Source organism: Mobula hypostoma, chromosome 3, assembly GCF_963921235.1.
Source record: "Mobula hypostoma chromosome 3, sMobHyp1.1, whole genome shotgun sequence".
Lineage (NCBI taxonomy): Eukaryota > Metazoa > Chordata > Chondrichthyes > Myliobatiformes > Myliobatidae > Mobula > Mobula hypostoma.
The window spans coordinates 200,444,863-200,465,739 of NC_086099.1; the positions used below are offsets into that span (position 1 = coordinate 200,444,863).

Here is a 20,877-nt window from a genome sequence, read left to right on the forward strand (position 1 = left end):
GAATCTGAATATTGGGAAAGGACATTTTATTGTGATCAAAGTGCCAAACAGCCATCAATGAAATAATCTTCAAGCACAAAAGGGAACCTTTGTCTTGAAACCCAAGTATTAATGGTCAATCATAAAATATAATCAGAGCTGCTGCTGCAATTCTGCCAAGCAAGATGGTCCTGCAATGGGTTGGGGCTGGCTGAACACTATGCAATTGACTCATTTTCACTACTCACCATCTGTACACACTCCATTAAAGGAACTCTGATGGCCTGGTTCCCAGACAATGACACAACACAGGCTGGAGTTTCTGGTGAAGCTTCTAGCAAGGCAAGCACAGCCTCTATCCCCATTCTGCTGGCCTAGAGCACAAAACACGCACAAGAACAAGAACCACGTTGAAATTATTACTTTTGTTTAAATAAAAAAGCTATTGTAACAAAAATTGTTTTATTAGGATGCTGCTTTGTATGAGATGATGCATTCCACTTACCAAGATCCGATCAAACGCAGAAGGCGTACCTCCTCGCTGAACGTGACCCAAAATGGTCACACGTGTGTCATAACCCAATCGTTTGACTACAAGCTGCCAGGAATTGTTGTGAAAGAAAAGTATCAGTAATCATCCTAAGATAAGAAACCTGATAATGCAGAGGCAAATGTGTTTTACTTAGGGTTGATTCCCCCTTATCTTAATCCTTTTTAATTTAGTTTAATAGCAATTAATTCATTCTAGTAAGTGGACTTACAAGACACATGTTAAGGGAACAAATCAGAACTATCATAATCTGGAATTTAAAGGTAGACTTATTATAGGTATTATAAGATCCTGCTAGATAAATTGGTTTTAATCTCTGTTCTTAAAGGAGCCTCACTGTTTTTTAATGCTCCTTTTGAAAACTATGCAGTGATCAGCAAGAAGTTGACTTGCCTTCAGTAATGTTCTACTTTTTAATTGAATAGATCAAACAGCATATCTAACATAGTGCAAGAAAGGAATGCGCCGGGTGCCACAAATGTAAGTGGTGAGCAAGATGCAAAGTGAGTTAATTCAGTGGATTAGTAGAGATACAGGCAACAGTAATACCGGCAGCTAAACAGCAGCTACTTGGAAGGTGCAATAAGATGAAATAACCAATGAAATAAAACAAATTCGGAAATTCAAATTAACTAACAGAATCTTATTTATCAATTCCCAAACATTTCACAAATAAGATAAATTAAAATGATCATCCTGCTATTCATCTAAACTCTCCTATGCAGGAAGGCTAATCCCTTCTACGAAATGCTCCACTATCTATAACTGTGCAAGTTTACTGTCAGATTGATACTGATGAAACAGGCATCTATCATCAGAACTGACATGTTGAGAGAAGTACCTGAGTGCTTACATACTTAAAGTTTGCAAAAAAGAGACTTAGTATAATCTTTACTTCCAAAATAGATATTTAACAGCAAAACCAGAAACCAAAACATCAGAGGTTCACACCTCTGTGGAGTTCAACTCCTGCAGGGCCACATCACATTTCCATTGCAAAATAACCAGGAAATAAATATCTCCCTGCTTAGAAATTCCAGTAGGATTACTGGGAATCAAATGGCTCTCCAGATGCATTAGAAATCATTGCTGTAACTTTGTCCACACAGCAGGATTTTTTTTTAAAATTTAGATAATTAAGATTTGTGTTGTGTTTTAGACATACTAATAGTAATCCCAGAGGAACAGAAACAAAGGTACAGAGAAATCCAGGAAGAGTCCCTTCCTCGACCTCTGCTGATGCCTTACTAATCATCTCTGACCCACTTCACAATATACAAGGTGGGAGAGAGACAAGTAGAAGCCACCATTATTTCCTGGTTCACTAGTACTGCCAAAAAGCATTTTATGATTTGTTTGCTGATCATTACTATATATCACATGCAATAAATCGATGGGAAAGAAAGAGAATTTGATAAAATTTATCAAGTCAGTAGGATGGTTTATAATTACTATACTCTGCATGCAACGAATATATGACAGAAAAACAGAGTTTGATAAAGTCCTTTTTCAAATTAGGAAGATTATTGATCATTATCATACACAGCATGCACTAAATATGTGGAAAAGGATCCATGCACAGGCACTATAGAAGTCTAATCTATCATATCCATAACCAAATTAACTCTAGAACATAAAATTGCCCGAGAAAATAACAACAGTTAAAAGGGAAACAAGTTAAAGATTTTGATTAGAGTGTCAAAGGGAACACTGCTTTAAGTATCAGTTGTTGTGATTTATAGAAAAACATATTTCAAAAGCAAGCGAGAAAGTTATTGTGGCATTGCAGGAATTGGTGAAGGCAGCTTTGTGCCACCACGTCTGTACTCACGTCCTTAATCATGTCAGAAGTTATAGGTTTGTTGTTACAATCTATTGCCCCTTCTGATACAATTATGATATTCAGCCTTTTCTTTCCCGCACGGTTCTGAGAGAGAAAAAAAATTATGATTGTGTGAAACAATGTTGTATTTCAGGCAGGAGCACATTCTGCTTTCATAGTTTCCTTCCAGAAAATTCTCATCTAATGGAAATGCCCATACATCTATCTATTGGCAAGAAAAGTTTAATGTCAATGGCCTGGTGTTAGGCAGATATTTTGAGAGTGAAACTATGAGCAGGTAATGTGCTCCATGCTTTCATTTTGTCTAAGTACTCACGTCCTTAACGGTACTGGAAGAAATTCCCTGTCCATGTCTGTCAATTGCTCCTTCAGAAACTATGATAATATTCAATCTGGTGCCCCTTGAACGGTTCTAAAGAACACAGAAAGAAATGCTGGAAAAATGACACCATTGTTTTTGCAAACTGAAAGCTGTTAATGGCTCATCTTTTTTTTTCTCGACCAGAAATATCGACTGCACTCTTTTCCATTGATGCTGCCTGGCCTGTCGAGTTCCTCCAGCATTTTGTGTGTGTCGCTCGGATTTCCAGCATCTGCAGATTTTCTCTTGTTTGTGAGCTGTTAATGGAGATTTTACAAGCCACTCCCATCAAATACCTTTAGCCTGACTGAGTTTGGTAACACAAACAAAAATGTTGGGTTTACAAGCAATGTTGCCAGAACTCAAGGAACTGAGCTATAGGGTGTGGTGTGGTAGGATTGTACTTTGTTCACCGGAGCGTGGGTGACCTTTTAGAGGTGTATAAAATCATAAGGGGCACAGTTAGGGTGAATGCACATATTCTTCCACCTGGGGAGAGGGAAATAAAACTGGAGGGCAGGGGTGTAATGTGAGAAGGGAGGCAATATTTAAAAGGGACCTGAAAGTCAAGTTTTCACACTCAAAGTGGTGTGAATATGGAACAAACTGAAAATTGTACAAGAAGATTTAAAAGACACATAATTAAGTACATGGATAAGATAGGTTTAAAGGGATTATTATATAAACTGTTCATGAGTATGTATGGAATAAACATTGAAAGCAAGAGTAGCTTGAGCAAGTTATTAAAAAAAAACTATTCAGGATCATGTGCTCAATAAACTGAGGCAAAAAGGTACAAAACAAATTAAGAATCATCCTTTTTCAAACCTAGATCCAATCACAACAGGAAGTTATCCACAGTTAGTACTGTCACTGAAGCATCATCCATACTTCCGAGTCTTGGAGAGAGCTAAGAGATGCAAAGTTGAAGGATTTTTATTATGTGAACCAACCAGAGAAGCTACATTAATTCTCGACGGAATAGAGAAGGTTGAGAATGAATCGTGTAGAGATATTGCAATCTTAAATGGTAGAGACAGATTTACTATTCTCATTAGAAACACAGAAAGCCTACAGCATAATACAGGCCCTTCAGCCCACAAAGCTGTGCCACACATGTCCTTACCTTAGAATTTACCTAGGGTTACCCATAGCCCGCTATTGATGGAATGAGCCAGAGAAAATAAAATGAAAGTGACAAGAAAAAAAATCAGCAGTGATTTGTGGAAAAAAATATTTTAATGTCAGGGCTGGAATGAATGGTTGGGGCTAATGGTAAAACTGTGCTGTTCAAAAGGGAGTTGAGCAAACACTTGAAGGAATGGGAAGAAGCCAGTTGGATTGCTCTCACATAGAATCAGCAGAATATGACAGACCAAATGGGCTCCTGCCCTTTGCCATAACATTTCTATTATTTCAGTAATGTGATTTGATGATTTGTTTGTAACATTAGCTGTATTGCTAACTTAACAAGGGCATCGACTTACTTATCCCTAATGAGCCAATGCACTGCCAACATAATTTTCACACAAATCGTCATGACAAGCAACCATCTACTGACGGGCAGTTTTACCCGAATGCTGAAAACAGATGACACTAGTTTTAACAGTGATCCACTGTATTTAAACAGAGGCATATATACTTACATTCCACAAAATTAAGGATCAAAAGGACTGAAGATCAGAAAGAATGCCAAGATCTTTTTTTGTAAATGAAGATCTGGCTGAGGAAATTAGATGGAAGAACAGCCTTTCTGGGTTTGGTTTTCAAATAATCATACTCAGTAAGGACCGAAATCCTGTATTTCATGTACAACTGAACTTAACACTCCAAGGGAAGAGAATGTGTGATTGTGCTGTTCTCACTGTGATTTTGTTATACTTTGTGAATAAGGAGAGTACAAAGGAGATCATTTGATAAATAAATACAATTGAGAAACCCATAAGCAACAGTATAATTCTAAAGTAAAGATGGAGTATAATGGAAGTCTGTTTAAACAAACTGGCTAAGATCTTAAAATAAAGGGTAAAAGGAATTGTGGATGCAGTAGAGAGCATCCCAACAAGCCACAGCACTGCTTGGTACAGAAACCGCACTGCGCGGACAGAAAGACTCTACAATGGGCGGTCAAAATTGCCCAACACATCACTGACACCAGCCTACCCACCCTCAAGGGCATATATACAGACGGATGCTAGAAAGGGCCCAGTAACATCATGAAGGATTCTAAACACCCTGTTCATAGACTTGCTTGTCCCACTGTCATCAAATAGAAAACTATGTAACATCCACACCAAGATCACAAGACTCAAAAGCAACTGCCTTCCTCAAGCAGTAAAACTGATCAACATCTCCATCTACCAACTCCACCACTACTTTTACTATTTCCTGTCAGTCATCTTATGTATACCCTAATGTCACTTTCTGGACATGCCACCAATGTACTGTATATATCATCTTATGTATTTATATTCGTTCTGTTTTTATTATTATTATTGTATTCTTTATCTTTTGTGGCTCTTTCGTACTGCATTGGATCCAGGTTAACAACTATTATCTGGAATCCCGATGAAGGGTCTCGGCCTGAAACATCGACTGTACTCTTTTCCACTGATGCCGTGTGGTCTGCTGAGTTCCTCCAACATTTTGTGTGTGCTGCTTAGATTTCCAGCAGGATCTCCAACCTGATGGCATGAACACTGACTCCTCAAACTTCCGCTAATGCCCCACCTCCCCCCGTACCCCATCCATTATTTATTTATATACACACATTCTTTCTCTATCTCTCTCTCCTTTTTCTCCTCTGTCCCTCTCACTATACCCCTTGCCCATCCTCTGGGTCTTTTCCCCCCCTCCCCCTTTTCTTTCTCCCTAGGCCTCCCGTCCCATGATCCTCTCATATCCCTTTTGCCAATCAACTGTCCAGCTCTTAGCTCCATCCCTCCCTCTCCTGTCATCTCCTATCATTTTGGATCTCCCCCTCCCCCTCTCACTTTTAAATCTCTTACTAGCTCTTCCTTCAGTTAGTCCTGACGAAGGGTCTCAGCCCAAAACGTCGACTGTACCTCTTCTTAGAGATGCTGCCTGGCCTGCTGCGTTCACCAGCAACTTTTATGTGTGTTGCTTGAATTTCCAGCATCTCTTGTTTGTTGACGATTATTTCATTGTCCTTACACTTGTGTACAGGAAATTACATTAAACAATTTTGAAAATTGAGGGATTCAGATGGCCATATTGAGGTAACTCAATGATTTTTTACTAAAGCTATTAAAAGGATGAATTTCATATGCCATTTCTCATTTATTTGTCAAGAAGTTATTTTCCAGTAAAGGAGAAATAAAGCTTGCATGAACAGAAATGAGAAAATCTTTACCTACAGGTTGGGGAATCTGTGAAATTCATTGCCACAGATGGCTGTGGAGGCCAAGTCATTGGACATTGATAGATTCTTGATTACTAAGAGCAAAAGTTACCTGGCGAAGTCAGGAGAAGGGTTGAGTGGGATAATGAATCAGCTGTGATGGAATGGCAGAGCAGACTCGTTGGGCTGAATGGCCTAATTCTGCTCCTGTGTCTTATGGTCTAAATGTTGGTAGTAGGGCACCACTTCACCAGTAATGCACTTGGCCTGTCAGGCACGTCCTTCCTACATTGACCTCATCAGTGCTCTCAGGACCCAATGGACCCAAGCCTAAGCAAGTCATCCTCAATCCCGATGGACTGAGAAGGAGAACAACACTTTACCTCTGAGAGTTTCTGACACATCTGGTCCTCCCATCCTTCACCTGGAGGACTTTCTGGTATGAACACCCAGTCCGCACCACAGGCCAAGGCACTCACCAGAGCAAGGTACCTATAGCAATGACAAACTTCACTTCAATTTCAAATTATTACATTTGAAAAGGTATTTGTCAATCATTTCAAACCAAATTGATTTTCAAACCATTAGTCAAATGTCATGTTTGCTCACCCACAATGGCGACCCATCACTTCCAACACAAAGGTCCTCTGGTGGCTGTGGAAAGAAGGAAAGCATTACAAACCACTCTTTATCTTCCCTCTCTAGCTTACCCAGATGCAATAATGTTCAGTAAAAGATTATTGTTGTTAAGCACAATTAAGTCTCTTTCGCTTGAACATTCCTGGAAAAGTCTGCACCTTTAAAAATAATGAAAATTGCCTGGCCAGGATCAAAATGAGAACAAAACAACAAAAGCTGAAATTACACCACAAAGTGGCATCTGCAGAGATAGAAACAGTTAATAGTTTGGGTTGTTGACCTTCCATTGGAACTGAAAATGTAGAGATAGAATGCAGAACGCTACAGCTGAGGAACACACTCTTCAATTTATGATGGCTGTGCTGAACAGGATGCCAAATTGAATTATATCTATTTGCCTGCACTTGATCCATATCCCTCTGCCTCTACATGCTTACGTTCCTGTATAAACATTTCTTAGATGCCGCTATCCTGCCTGCTTCCACCTCTACCTCTGGCAACATGTTCCAGCCACCAAACACTCTCTGTATATTGAAAAAAAAACCTTCTCATTTAAACATTCCCCCCCCCCTTCTGAAATGCCTGCTTTGCTGCCGCTGATACTGTGTGATCCGAAATTTCTGGAGGGGAAGGCCCCAAATCCTTGGCTTTGCCTGTTGCTTGGTGGCCGGGGCCGGGGTCAAAGCGCTCGGCAGAGATGGTGCTCGGTGTCAGAGGGCTGGTCAGAGTCTCCAAGTTTTCGGACGGACTCAGAGTCGGACTGTGGTCGGGTGCTTCCAGGATGCTGCATCGGCAAGTTTGCGGCGCTGGAAGCTCATGGCAGGGAGAGTTTCTTCCTTCTACCGTCTGCCTAAGATGTTGGGGCTATCGGGACTTTGAGACCTTTTTTTTTTACCGTGCCCATGGTCTACTCTTATCAAATTACAGTATTGCTTTGCACTGCTGTAACTATATGTTATAATTATGTGGTTTTTGTCAGTTTCAGTCTTGGTTTGTCCTGTGTTTCTGTGATATCACACCGGAGGAACATTGCATCATTTTTTAATGCATGCATTTTTAAATGACAATAAACGAGGACTGAGTGTCCTCATAATCTAATCTAATGTAACCTTAAAGCTATATCTTCCAGTATTTGACACTTCTACCTTGAAAAACATGCTGACTAATTACTCTACCTACGGCTCTCGTCATTTTATAAACATCTGTCAGGCCTCCCCTCAGTCTTCATCACTCTGCAGAAAGCAATCTAATGCTCCAGATGGAACAAACAATAAATAAAAAAAACTGTTGTTACTACATGGTACAGGCAGCAGTACAGTCTCCCTTCAATACCACCCAGTTACTCATTCTAAAAGATTTACTAACTTTATTATTTCTGATTTCATTCACTTTTCACTATTTTTATGTCCAATCATTCAACATAACCTCTGTTCACTAGCCATTCCTGTCCTTTGTCAATCAGTAATACCAGCATTTGCATCATCCAGTTTATTGCTGTCCTCTGCCCTGTCACTTATCTTCCCCTTTGATATCCCTTTCCCACAGCTTTCTCTGCAAATTCTTTTTTATCTCACCTATTTCCCTGTCCTAATGATAATATTAATTCTGTTTTTCACTACACAGGATGCACGTACGTAGAGCTACAAGTTGAGGGGGAGAAGCTGACACGAGATTTGCAGGAACGTTTTATTGTGTGAACGTAGTGAGTGATAGGTGCCTGGATCACACGGTCAAGGATCATGGTGGTGTTGAAGAGGCATTTCAAGATGTACCTAAACCTGCAGAAAACAGGGATATGGATCAAATGTGAGAAAATGGTTTAAAGTTTGGTCTGACCTGCATAAGATTTCTAGCATTCATTGGTTTTTATTTGTGTATATCCAGTACTGCTTTTTATTTCAGATATCTGACACCTGTAGTATTTTGCCTTTAGGTGAAAATGACAACAGCAGACTTTCCATGTAAACACACTAGATGGGTGTGAACAATAAAAATTACACACATCAAATGCAAAAGGTACAGTTGTGATTCTTCTGGAGAAATAGATTACATAGATCTAAGCTCTTACAAGCTGATTAAAATACAAGACCATAAGATATAGGAGCAGAATTAAGTCAATCGTGCCTGCTCCAACATTTCATTATGGTTGACCCAATTTTCATCTCAGCCATAATCTCCTGCCTTCTCCCCGTATACCTCCATGCCCTAACCAATCAAAAATCTATCAACCTCTCCCTTAAATATCCATAAAGACTTGGCCTCCATTGCTGCCTGTGGCAGCGAATTTCACAGATTCACCACTCTCTGGCTAAAGAAATCCTTCCTCATTTCCATTCTCAAAGGATGTGTCTCTATTCTGAGGTTGTGTCCTCTGGTCTTGAACTCTCCCATCATAGGAAACATCCTCTCCACATTCACTCTATCAAGACCTTTCACCAGGTTTCAATGAGGTCACATCACATTCTTCTGAATTCTGGTGAATACAGGCTCACAGCCATCAAACATTCTTCATATGACAAGCCATTCCATCCTGGAATCATTTTTGTGAAACTCCTCTGAACCCTCTCCAGTTTCAAAACATCCTTTCCAAGCGGCACAAGCCTGCTCACAATACTCCAAGTGAGGCCTCACCAGCACTTTATAAAATCTCAACATTACATCCTTGCTTTTATATTCTAGTCCTCTTGAAATGAATGCTAGCATTGCATTTGCCTACATCACCATAACTCAACCTGCAAATTAACCTTTAAGGATTGCTGCACAAGGACTCCCAAGTCCCTTTGCACCTCAGTTTTTTTGTATTTTCTCCCCATTTAGAAAGCAGTCAACCCTTTCATTTCTTCTGCCAAAGTGCATAACCATACACTTCCCGACACTGTATTCCATCAGCCATTTATTTGCCAATTCTCCTAATCTACAAGTCCTTCTATAGCCTCTACTTCGTCAAAACTACCTGTCCCTCCACCCATCTTCATATCATCTGCAAACTTTGCAACAGAGCAATCAATTCCATCATCCAAATCATTGATATATAACGTAAAAAGAGTTAGTCCCAACACAGACTCCTGTGGATCACCACTAGTCACCGGAAGCCAGGCAGGAAATGCTCCTTTATTCCCAGTCTATGCATCCAGCTACTCAGCCAAGGCTCTACCACGCTAGTATCTTTCCTGTAATACCATGGGCCTCAAAGTTGTTAAGCAGTCTCATGTATGACTCCTTATTAAAAGCCTTTTGAAAATTCAAGTACACAACATCAATTGATTCTTCTTTGTCTATCCTGCTTGTTATTTCTTCAAAGAATTCCAACAGATTTGTCAGGCAGAATTTTCCCTTGAGGAAACCATGCTGACTACAGCCTATTTTACCATGTGCCTCCAAATAGCCTGAGATTTTATTGTTAATAATCGACTCCAACATCTTCCCAACCACTGAGGTCAGACTAACTGGCTTACAGTTTCCTTTCTTCTGCCTCTCTCCCTTTCTGAAGAGGAGAGTGACATTTACAATTTTCAAGTCTTCCAGAACCATTCCAGATCTAGTGATTCTTGAAAGATCATTACTAATGCCCCCACAATGTCCTCAGTCACCTCTTTCAGAACTCTGTCATGTACACCATCTGGTTCAGGTGACTTACCTACCTTCAGACCTTTCAGTTTCCCCAAGAAACTTCCCTCTAGTAATGGTACCTTCACACAATTCATGTCCCCTGACATCTGGAACATCCACAGTGAAGAGTGATGCAAAATACTTCTTCAATTTGTCCACTATTTCATTGTCCCTAGCATCTCCAGCATCATTTTCCAGCGGTCCGATATCCAGTCTTGCCTCTCTTTTATACTGTCTATCTGAAGAAACTTTAGGTGTCCTCCAATAATATTGGCTAGCTTTCTTTCGTATTCCATCTTTACCTTTTTAATGACTTTTTAAGTTGCCTTCTGTTGTTTTTTTTTTAAAGCTTCCCAATCCTCTAACTTCCCACTAATGTTTGCTCTATTATATGTCCTCTCTTTGGCTTTTATGTTGTGACAGACAATAATTGATAATTTACATTAACAGACATGGATAGCAGGGTGGAGCCTAAAATGTTGGCTTTAACAAGCACAACAGAGAACAATGGAAATGGTCAGATTAGGCAGCATTTGTGGAAAGAGACGAAGAATTAATGTTTCAGGACCAAGACCATCTTGGATTCAAAGTGTTAATGCGGTTTCTCTTACAAAGAAATCCTCCAGGCCTATATAGTGGTTCGAGCTTTTTCTGTTTTCATTTCAAGTTAGAGCATCTGCCATTTTCTAATTGCTATTTAACAATAATATAAACCGTAATACACCCATCAGCACAGGCAACATGGGATACAAGCTATCATCAGTTATACTAAAAAAATGTCTTGGGAGCACAACGGAGAGAAAGCAAAGAGAAGATGAGCCAAAATCTGGAATAATAATTATCCAAAATCTAATAGTTATCCATTCAAAGAGTTGCAGTAGTTTTGTTCAAGATTGTTGTATATGAGAAAAGTCTCTCATAAAGTGTTTTAGTGATTTTGGTCTGTTTCTGATCATTATACAGCAGAGAAACAGCTTTCAGCTGGAGTGTGCTGTAGGTATATTTAAAATTATATTGTAAATTTGGCAGAAATAAAGGATGTTGGGAAAGGCGAGGGTGGAGTGCCACAGGAGGGGTGTGGGACAGGTGGCAGTGAAGGATGGTCAAGGGCAGTGGGGTGGCAGGGTGCAGACACACCTAGCCCTGAAACACCAGGTAAGGTCATTTGACTTCATACAATTGGTTTACTGATCACTACAGATCATCTCTCTGGTGTTTCCTGCTCACTCCCCTCCCTTCACCCAGCCATGATTTCCCTCCCACTGCCTTCTTCCCACTCTCAGTCCACAATGCCAGCCCACGTCATCATTCACATACATCATGCAATTTGTTCTTTTTTTGCGGCAGCACTATAGTGCAATGCATAAAATTATTACAGTACTGTACAAAAGTCTTAAGCACCCCTGCTATATGCATGTTCCTAAAACCTTCGCACAGTACTGTATATAAACAGAGAGAGTAACCACAAATAACCTGTCAAACCTGTTTCTTGGCTTCTAACAAAAAAAATGGTATCACACTAAGTCTTCGAGTAGATAAACTACTAAAACAAGCAAAGTAGGATAGGAGATCCCCATTGTTTTCCTCCCAAGAGCTTTTATTGAACAAGAACACAAAATGCTAGAAATATTTGGTGGAACCCACAACACTCGGTCAATCCACCACTAACAGGCAAATACACTGTAGCTACTCACTCAACAAGACAATTCTAAAGGCATCTCCTAAACTCTGTGACCTCTGCTACCAAAACTGATTTTTGGTGCGTGAGAATACCACTTTCAATAGGTTCTCACCAAATCACATACCATCCTGATTTGGAAGTATATCCTGAAGGAGGATCTTGGCCTGAAATGTCGACTGTCTATTCATTTCCATAGATGCTGTCTGACCTGCTGAGTTCCTCTAGTATTTTGTGTGTTGCTTTGGAAATATATCGCTATGCCTCTATTATTACTGAGGCTAAACTCTAGAACAATCTATGTTACAGCATTTTGGAAATATCATAATCAAAAGGATTTCAGCAATTCTAAAGCAATTAGGTTGCGCAAAAAAGAGTTAGCCTTGCTCATGATGCTCAAGTACCAATAAAGGAATTTTAAAAAATCACTGTCAACTCCAACATTTGATTTATGAATAGAACTTCTATCAATTGTAAACAATTATTTATCAAAATCCTGTCAAAAGTGACAGATACATTTTCTATTAGAATCTCATTTTTTTAACCAAAAATATGCAACAGGGGAAGGGTGTCACTGGCAAGAATTGGTCTCGCTTGCTTTTGTGTTGTTATAGAGTCATCGGAATAGAGCATATAAAACAGGCCCTTCAGCCCAAACAGCCATTTTCCCTGCTAAACCCAGGTGCCAACATATTGTCCATAACCCACCAGGCCCATTCCCTCCATGTAAGACCATAAGCCCACAAGATATAGGAACAGAATTAGGCTGTTCAGCCCATTAAGTTTGCTCTGCGATTTGATCATGGCAGATCCATTTCCCTCTCAACCCCATTCTCCTGCCCTCTTCCCATTACCTTTTTACACTCTAACTAATCAAGAACCTTTCAATCTCTGCCTTAAGTGCATCCAATGACCTGGCTTCCACAGCTGCCTGTGGCAACAAATTCCACCAAACCACTGGGTGAAGAAATTCCTCCTCATCTCTGTTCTGAATGGAGGTCCCTCTGTTCTGAGGCTGTGCCCTCGAGTCCTAGACTCACCCACCAATCCAAATACCTCTTAAAAGTTGGAACTGAACCGACCTCTACCACTTTCTCTGGCAGTTCATTTCAGGTACTCACTATCCTCTATGTAAAAACTTTACCACTCAGGCCTCTTAAGGATCTTCTTCTGTGCCCCCTGGTTAGGGACTCTCCAGCCCTGGAGAATAGACTATAACCATCTCACTTTATCCATACTCCTCATGATTTTAAGTTCTATCAGGTGACCCTTCATTTTCTCCTGTTCTAAAGGAATAATGATTCAGTGTGGCCGGCCTTGCCCTATAACTCAGGCACTCTAGGCCTGGCAGCTTCTTCTTAAATCTCTTCCGCTCTCTCCCCAGCTTGACAATGTCTTTTCAACAACAAGATGGCCAAAAACATCTGCAATTCTCCAAGTGTGGTCTCACCTAGGACTTGTAAGGCTACAACAGTAATTGTCCTACTCCTAATCTCAATGCCATCACCGAAGACCAACATGCTAAAAGCTTTCTTCACCACCCAATCTATTTGCATGGCTGATTTCAGTCAACTGAACACTGGAGCTCCCACGTCCCTCTGTTCCACAAACTCTGTTCAAGGGTCATGCTATCTGAGATTCAAATTCTGGACACAATTTGGAAAACTAAGTGGGGAGAGAATGGAGTTTCTTTCACTGATTCCAAGTTTCAAAGTCACACATACTTCTGCTTTCTAGAAATCTTGCTTGAGGGATTCTTATCCCTCAATCACCCAAAATATCCTATTCTAGTGGGTTATTTACACACATAATATAGAAAATGGAGAATTCAGTTTATGCAAGAACAAAATATACTTAGTGGCCACTTTATTAGGTACATCCACACACCTGCTCATTTCTGCAATTATCTAATCAGTCAATCATGTGGCAGCAAGTCAATGCATGAAAACATGCAAACATGGTCAAGAGGTTCAGTTGTTGTTCACAGCAAACATCGGAATGGGGGAATTTCTGGCTAGTTTCTTCCACAGTAAAGACTGATGAAAAATACTCATTAGGTCCATCCGCAATTTTTTGTCCCCCATTACTACATCTCCAGCGGCATTTTCCAGTGACCCGATATCTACTCTCATCTCTATTTTATTCTTTATACAGTACGTCTGAAAAAACTTCTGTATTCTCTTTTATATTATAGGCTAGCTTACCTTCATAGTTCATCTTTTCTCTCTTTATGGCTTTGTAGTTGCCTTCTGCTGTGTTTTTGAAAGCCTCCCAATCCTCTAACTTCCCACTAGTTTTTATTATATTGTATGTCCTCTCTTTAGCTTTTATGCTGTCCTTGACTTCCCTTGTCAGCCACGGTTAAGTCTTCTTCAACTTGGGGATTCACCTTTCCTACGCCTCCCAAATTGCCCCCAGAAACTCCAGCCATTGCTGTTCTATCATCCCTGCTAGCATCCCCTTCATTCAACTTTGGTCAGCTCCTCTCTCATGCCTCTGTAATTCCCTATAATAGTAATACATCCAATTTTAGCTTATCCTTCTCAAACTGCTGGGTGAATGCTATATTATGATTACTGTCTCCGAAGGGTTTCTTTACCTGAAGTTCCTTAATCAAATCTTGGTCATTACCCTAACACCCAATCCAGAATTTCTATTCCCCTTAGTGGATTCATCCATAAACTGCTCTAAAACACTATTTTACTGGCATTCTACAAATATGCTTTCTTGGGATCCACAACCAATCTGATTTTCTCCATTCTACTTGCATATTGAAATTGCCATGACTATGGCAACATTGCCCTTTTTACATGCCTTTTCTATCCCGTTATAATTTGTAGCCCACATCCTGGCAACTTTTGGAGGCCAGTACATAACTTACATCAGCGCCTTTTGACCCGTGCAGTTTCCTAACTCTACCCACAGGGTTTCTACATCCATTTATATAATGCAGCTCTTATAGTCACCTACTGGATTTACCTCTGGGCCGTGGTCATGATGGCATCTACCACTTCAATGATGCGATGCAATGCGGAATCTGTACCAATGGTCATGTCTGTGCCACAGAAATCATTGTCGATGGAGCCCACAATACCCACAATATTTAGGTGGCTGTACTTATGAGCTGCTTTCTTGTCAATTTTACCTAGGAGGGGGAGAAAGCAAAAAAATGCAAGCGCAAAATAATTAGGAACAGTTTCATCCAGTAAATCAGTTCAATATGCATTAAATATTAGATAAAGAAATTAAATATAGGGAAAGTAAAACCGCATTACTTTTTTTGAAAACCTGCTGCAGTAAAAATGATCACGCTTCATTAATGATATCTCAATGTCAGCGAGGGCACTTCAATCACTTCATGGTAACACTGCTCTAGGGCTGTCTGATTCTCAAGCTGCTGCATCCAGAGGTGTACCTCAAGGAGGTGTGCTTATCCCACTGATCTACTCTCTCTACAGTCACAACTGTGTGGAAGACACAGCTCAAACACCATCTACATATTCACCAACACCACAATTGTTGATAGATCTCAGCTTGTGTCAAGGATGATAGAGAAATGGAGGGCTATGTGGCAGGAAAGAGGCAGGCTGATCCGAGAACAGGTTAAGAAGTTGGCACAGCATGGCGGGCCAAAGGAACTCTCCTGTGCTGCAGTGTTCGATGTTTTATTAATTTCAGCACGACCTCAACATTCCCAGTGCTTGTTGGCACTTAGTGTCTCATTCCTCTTTCACCACTGCCCGGGAATAACGTCTCAAAGACTAGTCCTAATAGTAGTTTGGCAAATAAGAACCTTAACTAGAAGTTGACAATGCAATCAAAAGCGACACAAAGCACTGGAGGAACTCAGTGGGTCAGCCAGCTTCTGTGGTGGTAAATGGACGATTAACCCTTCATCTGGACTGAAATGTAGAGGGGAAATAGCCAGTATAAAGAGCTGAGGGGGCAGGAAGGGATAGAGGAAGAACAAATAGTCTCCGGGTCTTGAAGTGTGTAATAAGCAGATGGAGGAGGGGATAGTAGAAATAATGCCAGAAACTGAGAGGATTATAGAGCTGAAAATAGTGGAATCTGAGCGGCCAGAAAGGTGGAACATGGGATATAGGCAGGGAGGTGGGAAGTAGTGGGGAAGAGGAACTTCTGGGAGGAATGTGTGGGTGATAGACAGATGAGAGGATGGAGGAGAGAAACGAAACATGGTGGTGGGTACCAATAGAATGGGGGAGAGCGCAAAGGGAGACAGAGAGATAATAGTTACGGGAACTTAGAGAATTCAATGTTCATGCACCAGGTTGCAGGCTGTCCAGGGAGAATGCGAGGAGCTGTACCTCGAGGTTGCAGTGGAGGGGGCTGAGGTGGAGGAATGGCAAGGAGTATTAAAATGGCTGACAACTTGGAAGCCTAGCCAATCGAAATGTTGACTCCATGTTGGGAAGACATTAACGGAAACACATTGCCAAATTACATTTATTACCTTAGCACCTCTGAACTGCATTAAAAAAAAATGTTAAAAATGTTATTTTAATAGGTTTGCTGCACGCAGAATAAATAACAGGTATGATTACGCAGAAAGATAGTGGAGAAAAACAAAGACAAGACTCACCGTTTTCAGTGAGCTCCTTCAGTAGTCCTTTCCACTCTTCACGGAAGAGGTTGGCCCCAGTCAGACTACCGTCTCCCCCAATCACGCAGAGGTTTGTTATTCCATTCTTTACCAGATTATGGGCAGCCTGCAAACGACCCTCATGGGTGCGGAATTGCTTGCAGCGGGCGCTCCCAATTACAGTCCCACCCTGAAAACAAGACCAATCAAGACCAATGCAGAACCACACTTTGCCCATATAAGTGAAGTTACAATTTTTAAAACTTTTCTATCTATGTAACTTGCCACTTCGTAGGGATTTTCCCCTTTCTCACTGAACAGTAACACATGATATTCTCAGTCTCTTGTTGCGATTCTGGTGTAGTCATTAGAAATGATATGCACTTAGAGACCACTTTATTTGGTACCTCCTGGGCCTAAAAGTGGCCACTGAGCGAATGTTCATGGTCTTCTGCTGCTATAGCCCATCTATTTCAGGATTCGACATGTTGTGCATTCAGAGGTGCCCTTCTGCATGCCACTGTTGTTCCACATGGTTTCTTAAGTTACTGTCGCTTTAATCAGTCTGACTATTCTCTCATTAACAAGGGGTTTTCACCCACAGAATTACCACTCAATGGATGATTTTGTGTTTTTCACCCCATTCTTTTTAAACTCTAGAGACCGTCATGTGTAAAAATCCCAGATCAGCAATTTCTGAGATACTCAAATCACCCCATCAGCAACCAACAATCATTCTACGAAGTCGCTTATTTTTCCCCCCATGCTGAAGTTTAATCCTAACAAATGAACCCCTTGACCATGTCTGCACGCTTTTATGCAATGATGATTCTCTGGTTGGATATTTGCATTAGTGAAGTGTACACATGTACCTAATAAAGTTGCCACTGGGTGTATCCCTCAGAAAGCTGAAGAGCTTAAAAATGAAGGAGAACGTTTCCAATGTGTGATCTTTAAGGCAGCAACTGCCAGGGATACAATGAACATAGCAGGACACCTCAACACTTTCTTGTTAATCAGGATACTCACAGCTCTCTTGCCAATATTCCAGACACTGCCAACCCAGGCTCCACAGATGAAACTATGTCACATAAACAGCAACCAACAAAAGGAATCCCAACTGTCCCAGCCACCTGAACACGAGTGATGAGAAGCACTTCATAGGGATAGTAAGGTGGGATAAATTAATTGGCATTTGGGTGTGTAACAACTGATATACAAATCACACACGATCAGAGTCCCGGAACCATATACAGCATTGAAACAAACTTCTTGGCTTGCTAAATCTGCAGCTACCAGTAAGTACACATGCTCACTAACCTCACCACAAGCCCATTTTATTCTCCCTGCAGTTCAGTCAAATTCAGAAGAACTTGCAGAGTTGATTTGCCTGAATGATGCAAGGATTAGGAATTATAGTTGAGAGGCTTTGGCTGTTTTTAAAGCAATGAGGACTGAGAGAAGGTTTAATAAAAATCTTCACACTCATGAACAGTTTTGTAGAGTAAATATGAATAAAGTATTTCCAAGCAGCTATTTCTTCTTGGATACTTCACCCACTCTGACAAGCCAACTGCACCAATCACAAAACACCTTGACCACTCCCCCCACCTAAAAGCTCACAACGCTTGCCCAAGCAGCTCACAAAATGCTGGAGGAACTCAGCAGTTAAGGTAGCATCTATGGAGGGGAATGAACAGTCAGTGTTTCCAGCTGAAGTGAAGAAGGGCTCGCCAAACTCCTGAACCTACCCAAGGCCCCGGACTTTACCCCCCCCCCACCCCCACCCCGACTTAATCTCAACAGCCACTGATCATCTGACCTCCCACATACTAATCCCTCTACTATTGAGAAACCCTCCAGACGGACGATTGAAGCCTTGCAACCCTGACCAACCACCCTTCTTCACCTGAACACATTCTACCCAACTAGTAGCCTTGCATACGAGTTGGTGCAAGTGACAGACCTTCCGATAAAGGAAGGCTTTCCCACCATCTACAAACATCAGGTCAGGAACACAACAGAGTACTCCCCATCTGCCTTGATCAGTGCAACACACTCCAGAATAAAGCAGCCAACTTGACCACTTTCCTTAAACACTCATTTGCATCACCATCAACCCACGCTAGCTGCAACACGCCACCTGCAACATACAACGCAGTTACTCACCCACACAAAAGCAACTCTCTAAACTGTGATTTACACCGTTAAAACGAAAAGGGTTTAGGGTTCAAAGATTAAAGAGTTTGAAGATAAGCACGACTTGTCACATGTACATTGTAACGTACAGTGAAGTGTGCCATTTGCGCCGATGACCAACACAACCCATGGTTGGGCTGGTGACAGCCCCCAAGTGTCGCCATGCTTCTGGCGCCAACAAAGCATGCCCACAGCTAACCAACCCTAACCAGCATGGCTTTGGAATAGGGGAAGAAACTGAAGTAATTGGACGAAATGCACATAGTCATGGGGAGAACATACAAACATCTTAGAGGGGGAATTGAACCCCACTCACTGATGGCTGGCATTCTAAAGCCGTGTGCCAACCGGTACACGAGCAGAAACAGCCCCCATTTCCAGGATCCCCTGCAAATGACGCGCCATCTGATCTTGGAAATATATTGCTGTTCTTTTATTACTGGTTCTAAATGTTTCGTTACGGATATTTCAGATAAAAACAACGGCGCATGCACACCAACTTTAATCGTCTGCTCACGAATGCATGTACAAGTATATCATAACATCCCCCTTTTTATCAAAACAAAGAAAAGGAACAATTGTGTTAACAATTAACAGAATCCCTTGATCAACTTATCGATACCATACCATACCACCAGAACCTGATTATGATGAATTTGTCCGACTAATCTGGAAAGTAGCACAGCAGAACATACCTAAAGGCTGCAGAACCAAATATATTCAGGGATTGACTAGTGATATCAAGCAAAATTATGATGAGTATGTCAACTTGTACGACTAAGATCCATTTGGTCAAGACACAATTGAAATGGGAGAGTCAGTTCTGTCCCTACTGAGCCAAGGGAGCGTTGGCAGGAACTGATAAAAAACAAAGACATGACCAAGAACAGTAAGAAGGCATGGGCAACTGTTCGGAAACTCAACTCAGACAATAGACCACTACAGAGAATTGCTGCCGTAACACCCAATCAGGCTGCCCACCAACTGATACTAAATGGTCGACCAAATAACAAGGAACGGAGGCAAAAGAAAAAGCAACATCAGGAGATGGAGTCAGCTCTCTCAAACGGGAATAACAACTTCCCACCTCTCACCCTAGAAGAATTAAAGGATGAAGTATCACAGCTAAAATCCAACAAAGCTGCTGGCATAGATAAGATCTCTTAATGAATTCCTTAAACATCTTGGACCTAAAGCACTTCACTGGCTTCTGTCCCTTTTTAACCGTTGCCTAAGATCATTAAAGATACCTAAAAAGTGGAGAAGAGCCAAAGTTGTTGCTCTTGTAAAACCCAATAAAGACCCCAACATTCCTAAAAACTACAGACCCATTTCCTTGCTCTGCACCCTCTATAAACTCTACGTGAGACTCATACGGAAAAGAATATCCCCCTTAGTCAAAGATCTTCTAACACCAGACTTGCTGCGGTCAAGTCCTGAACTTAATCCAGTATATTGAGGATGGCTTTGAAGTGCGACAAATTACAGGGGCAGTATTCATTGACTTAACAGCAGCATACGACACTGTGAATCATGGTGGCCTTCTACTGAAATTATCTAAAACGTTAAAGAACGAAACCACAGTCAAAGTAATAAGAAGCCTCCTAGAAAATTGTAGATTTTATGTAGAAATGAATGGAATTAAGAGTAGGTGGTGTCCACAAAAGAATGGACTACCACAGGGATCAGTCCTGGCACCTCTACTATTTCATGTCTACACAAATGACCAACCAACCTTTCTTAACACGCGCAGGTTTATCTATGCAGATGACCTATGCATAGCAACACAAGCTAACTCCTTCCAAGAAGTTGAAGTACGACTTACAGCAGTCCTCGAAGCAATATTATGCAAAATGGTCTCTGAACCCAAATCCGTCAAAAACTCAAGTGTGTGCATTCCACCTGAGGGATCGAGAAGCAGCTCAGAAACTCAAGAACTTCTGGTGTGGGAAGGAGCTCGAACACTATCCGACTCCAATTTACCTGGGCGTGACACTGGATAGGATGCTCTCATTTGCCACCCACATCCAAAACTCCAAGGGGAAGTTGGGTCTC

The 20,877-nt window shown here is 41.1% G+C and overlaps 1 protein-coding gene across 3 annotated transcripts in view; it reads right to left on the reverse strand.

Moving 5' to 3' along the window:
- Positions 1-20,877, reverse strand: part of LOC134344491 (ATP-dependent 6-phosphofructokinase, platelet type-like) — a 136,284-nt gene that overhangs the window by 52,893 nt on the left and 62,514 nt on the right. For 2 of the 3 annotated variants that reach the window (XM_063044381.1, XM_063044382.1), the window contains exons 4-10: positions 16,624-16,813; positions 15,000-15,165; positions 6,704-6,748; positions 6,478-6,586; positions 2,361-2,456; positions 485-577; positions 228-353 (exon numbers count right to left, since the gene is read on the reverse strand). In XM_063044381.1, the coding sequence (XP_062900451.1) occupies positions 228-353; positions 485-577; positions 2,361-2,456; positions 6,478-6,586; positions 6,704-6,748; positions 15,000-15,165; positions 16,624-16,813 (825 nt within the window). Of the gene's footprint in view, positions 1-227; positions 354-484; positions 578-2,360; positions 2,457-2,688; positions 2,785-6,477; positions 6,587-6,703; positions 6,749-14,999; positions 15,166-16,623; positions 16,814-20,877 lie in introns of all 3 variants that reach the window. The other variant, XM_063044380.1, reaches the window with a different exon arrangement.